We start from the raw sequence: 5,000 nt of genomic DNA, 5'->3' as shown, positions 1-5,000 counted from the left end.
AGGATGCTGCCCCACAGAGTTACCATCCACTTTGGTGAGGGCGGTGGAAATAGCTAAACGCGTTAACTGAGCGGTAAGCCGCTCTTTCTCAGTTAGGTAGAGTAGGATAGCAGCTAAAGATGCTGAAAAGGAATCAACCTTTCTTTTATCACACCAGCAACTCCAGCGTCCCCAAGATGATTTGTACGTTTTTCGTGTAGAGGGAAGAGATGCCGAAAGGAGTATCTGGGTAACGTCTTCAGAATTTCCCATTGCTTGGTACTGTTTCCGGATATGTGAAACACAGCTAGGTGCAGTCTGGGAAACATTGGTTGAGTCTTTAGAGGGTCTGATAGATCCTTCAAAAGGTGTCTGGTGGTTGGGATGAGGACTGGTTGCTCGACCAGAAGGAAGGCTCAGGAGGAGCGGCCGCCAAGGCTGTGCTTGCCAGAGGGGTGCAATTAGTACGATGGCCGCTTTGTCTTTAGTCACTTTGTTCAATACAATTGGAGTCAGATTGAAAGGTGGGAACGCATAACCCTGGAAGGGTTCCCAGTTCATTGGCAGAGCATCCGCGTGCATGGCCTCTGGGTTCAGGCTCCAGCTTACATACTTGGGAAGCTGGGCGGGCAGACGAGAAGCAAACAGGTCGATTTCGCATTCCTTTAGAAAAGGAGAGATAATCTGAGGGTTTATCTTCCATTCGCTGTTGTCGTTGAACACCCTCGATTCCGAGTCTGCAATGGTGTTCAGTTTGTCGGGAACGAGTTGTGCCGACAACACTGTGTTCCTCTCCAGGCACCACCTCCAGAGTTCCAACGTTAAAGTTATGAGGCAAGCCGACCTCGTACCGCCCTTGTTGTTTATATGGGCTATCGCTCAGTGTTGTCCATTCTCAGGCAGGCCACGCGAAGAGACTGATTCTTTAGGAAGGACTTTAGGGCCAAGAAGGCGGCCTTGAGTTCTAATACGTTTATGTGAAGTCTGCTTTCGTCTTCCGACCAACGCCCATTTGTGCGATGCCTTTGGTAGACCGCACCCCATCCTGTCTTGGATGCATTGACGGTCGTTATGAACAAGGTCGGGACTGGAGGTCTGATTGGACTGCCATTCACCCAGTCGATGTTCCACAGCCACCATTTGAGTTCGTCCAAGGAATTGTGGTCCAGCGTAATTGACACATCGAAGTCCTGTTGGGACTGGTGCAAGTCCTAGATCAATTGCATCTGTTAATACCTGAAATGAAGGGGTGCTTGCCATATTGCCAGACGACAGGACTCCAGGATGCCCAGAATGCTTGCCAGCTGGCGAGCAGACATAGTTGGAGTTGAGATTGCTTTCTTGCAAAGACACTTGACCTTTAAAACTTTCTCCTTTGGGATGCTCAATGTTTCTGCTGTTGAGTCGATTACAAACCCCAGAAATTTTATTTTTAAGTCGGGATTAATTAAACAAGACTTTTCTCGGTTTACTGTGAAGCCTAAGTCTTCCAGAGTGCAACAGCCAGAGAGGTGTTCCTCTGTGCTTCCTGGAGAGACGAACCGAGGATAAGGAAGTCGTCTAGATAAAGGATCATACGAACGCCCCGTTTGCGTAAGTATGCGGCTCCTGGTTTTAAGAGTTTGGTAAAAACCCTTGGAGCAGTATTTAAGCCAAAAGACAAAGCATGTGTTTCTCCACAGAAATTACAGGAACTTCTGGGAGTCTCTGTGGACTGGGATCGAAAGGTAGGCGTCTTTCAGGTATAGGGTGGTCATATAGTCGCCTCTTTGAAGGAGAGACTTCATGCAAGAGATGTTCTCCATCTGAAAATAGGGAGCTTAAGCTCGTGCCTTTTTGAGACGCGGACGGCAACCGGAAAGGAACATTTTGCGTCCCAGGACAATGGTGTCCCCAAGAGTTTTATACTAATCATCCCTAATGGAGAAAAGATACTTGGCGATGTAAATGTAGTTGTGTGAAGACAAGTCAAAAGGGAAAACAGCTCACTTCTGGTTGCGGTCCGCGTCTCAAAAACACGTGTGCTTAAGTTCCCTATTCACTGTTGTCACATCCTTGTCACGTGTCAGTCCATGCCATTGGATATAGAGTCCACTCAACTGGCCAACGGCAAAACAGAAGCTTTGTATTACGTAAGTCACGCAGAACTGCACTAACCCGCAATCTGTCTGTTGAAAGCTTTGTTAAATGCTAGACTGACGTTAAACTGATTGTAGTGGTTTAGTTACTACTATGGACAAACAAGAGGTTGTACTCAGCGTTGGAGATGGCTTCATTCCTACCGACGTTCACAGAGATCGTGTAAGAGCTGTTTGCCTTATTGAGGTCAAGAACCAAGAAACGAAAAAGCTTAAGAAGTAAGTTTATTCATTGAACTTTACATAATTATCAATATTAGTCATGGCACCTAATTCAAGAGACACTATGAAATATCCAAGATATATTTGGACGTTGTTCTTGGTCGATGGAAACGAATGGCTTTTATTCTACTATCGTCTACTATCGTCGTATCGTTGCCTCCGAATCGAATTCACGAGTAGAAGAGTTTAGAAAATAATATTTTAATTAGTCTTCCAGTTACAATTTTAATATCACCGACTGCGGCAAAAACGGCTATCTTTGAGGGTAAGAAACCATACAAGAATGTTTTTATATCCTTAAGATATGAAACTAAAGTAAATGCTTAAAAGTATACGTGATGCTTAGTTGCTTGGTCAAGATCAAAGATGCGCATAAACTTCGCTTGTTGAAGCAAAGTGCTTGTCTGCTCTTACAACAGTCATCGTTGCTCTACAGTACTCAAGATGCACTAAAAGGATTAAAAACCTGTTTTAATTAATGCCTTAATGCTTTTTTCTTTACAGAAAAGGCAGCGGATTCTACGCCAAGGTGACTTTGGAGGGGAGGGAAGTGTATGGCATTTTTACGTGCAACCATGTTGTTGGTTCCGAATCAGAGGCCAAGAACACTGAAGTTACCTTTGATTTCGAAGGAAAGAATCCTGGGCAAAGCGGTGTTATCTTAAGACCTGACGATATATTTCGAACTCATAAGGTTAGCTTCGCACGTAGTAATCTGTTATTTTTTTCATGTTACGTTCTGGTAGTTCTCTTTTTGTCTGACGACGTTTCCATGCCATGTAGTGATGGATGATACATTTTCGTGTGCCAAATAATGCTTTGAAACCGGTTCTCATAACTCGGAGAAACGCCAAAGGTGACCTAAAATCTCAAAACTTATGAGCAGTATTCATTTTATTCGATCATCGAGTTCATTTGTCACGCTAAGCTTAGCCTGCGTAGCGTGCGTTTCCAACGAGCGAATTTTCGGACTGCGGTGGAATAGGGCGAGCGCCAAAGAAATATATGTTTTCCTTTTCTTCGAGCTTGGAACACGTGCCAACGTGGAAGAATATTGTCAACCGCCATTTTCATGGTAATATCTCTACTACAGGAGCCCATGAGTAGGAGCTTGCCTCTCCCATACAAGCCCTATGAGTCAACCTTTGCTCTTATCTTTCTATTTTTAGAACGCCATGAGTTCTTCGGCTCTGCAGACATTGTTTAGAATGGCCAATCAGAATAAAGTTATTGTGGAACAAAGACAAAAATAGCAAAAACAATGCATGCAAATTGTGTAAATTGATGTAAATTGTTGTAAATGTGAGGTTCCTGCTGAAGGATTAGTTCTAAAAATAGAAAGATACGCGCAAAGGTTGACTCAAGGATATACTGCATAGGGAGGCTCCTAGTCATGGCAACTAAAAATAGTTGGGGGGATCAAGGGAACGTGGAACAGAATTGCTAGGAAAAAGGGAACTTGACAGAAGTAAATTTTGAGGAATATCTTAAACAAGACGCCTATAAGGGCGTTTCCGTGGGATGCACAATGTTGTTTATTCAATAGGAATCACCGGTAAAATTCGGAAAATGGCGAAAGTTTACCAGAAAGATGAGTACTTGTATGAAAGACCAACGCAAAATTTCAGTGACGGAGACATTAATCCTTCTTTTAACTTGATTTTTATTTTTGTATTATTTGGTTGTTAAAGGCTTTTTCCTAATGTTCTTTTCACGTTTTTGATTCCTATATTGAGAGGACTGGCGTTGCAATCCCCAAACAGTGCTTTTAAATTGCGGGTGTTGACTTACAAAGCTGAACAATAGCCGATAAAACACGCTGACTACCTTGAAAGACCCTGGGAAGGAGAGTCTGAAGTTGGATGGGAGACCAACGCAAAATCCCAGTAACGAAGACATTAATCCTCATTTTTTAACTTGATTTCTTTTTGTATATTTTTGTTAAAGGCTTTTCCAATGTTCTTTTCACGTTTTTGATTCCTACATCGGGAGGAATGGCGTTGGAATCAACAAACAGTGCTTTTAATAGCGGGTGTTGACTCACAATGGCAGATTGAACTCATTGGTTCGATTCACAAAATGGTTTGGAACGACTGAGCAAACTAATTCGCAGGTCGATTGGCGTATTCGTTGTGCAATTGTTCACAGTGGAACATCCAAGAACGAAGCAAGATCTAGAAATAACGAAGAAAATTCCCCTTACCTTTAAAGCTTGCCGTTCTCAAAGAAAAATCATCTGTCCACTTTATTAAATACTTTCAAATGTGAGGTTACTGTGTTAATTATCGCAGGCGGAAAAAATTTCAAATAAATTTTGCTTAAAACGTAAGTAGGGAACTCTGTGACCCAGAGGTCTTGCCCGTGCTCAAAATGCTAGAGCTGGGAAAAGAGTGGGGGTTCTGATCGCTGTACGAGAGTTTGGAAATACTGAAGGGAATGAAGATGAATCCCTCGATCGGGGCTTAATTTGATATCCTTGGGGCACGTTTGTGACTACGAAGAGGAAAACAAAGAAAAGATACGCGATCGGTTTTAACCGTTGGGCTGCATGTTGCACAAGCATCCCACGAAATTATCTCTGGCGAATAAGAGAGAAATTTTATTTTTTTTCCTATGGAACAAGGGAACCCCTCCCTCTCTGCCAGGCCCTCAGGGGTGGTG

At 43.1% G+C, this 5,000-nt stretch overlaps 1 protein-coding gene across 1 annotated transcript in view; it reads left to right on the top strand.

The window, feature by feature from the left end:
- The first annotated feature begins 2,108 nt into the window (after nt 1-2,108).
- The window catches only part of LOC138007757 (uncharacterized), a 10,647-nt gene continuing 7,755 nt past the window's right edge, over nt 2,109-5,000 (top strand). The window contains exons 1-2 of the mRNA XM_068854820.1: nt 2,109-2,336; nt 2,844-3,033. Of these exons, the coding sequence (XP_068710921.1) occupies nt 2,212-2,336; nt 2,844-3,033 (315 nt within the window). The 5' untranslated portion in view covers nt 2,109-2,211. The remainder of the gene's footprint in view (nt 2,337-2,843; nt 3,034-5,000) is intronic.

This window comes from Montipora foliosa, chromosome 6, assembly GCF_036669935.1.
Source record: "Montipora foliosa isolate CH-2021 chromosome 6, ASM3666993v2, whole genome shotgun sequence".
Taxonomy (NCBI): domain Eukaryota; kingdom Metazoa; phylum Cnidaria; class Anthozoa; order Scleractinia; family Acroporidae; genus Montipora; species Montipora foliosa.
Note: the sequence above shows the minus strand (reverse complement) of the source record. Positions and strands in the feature narration are given on the sequence as shown.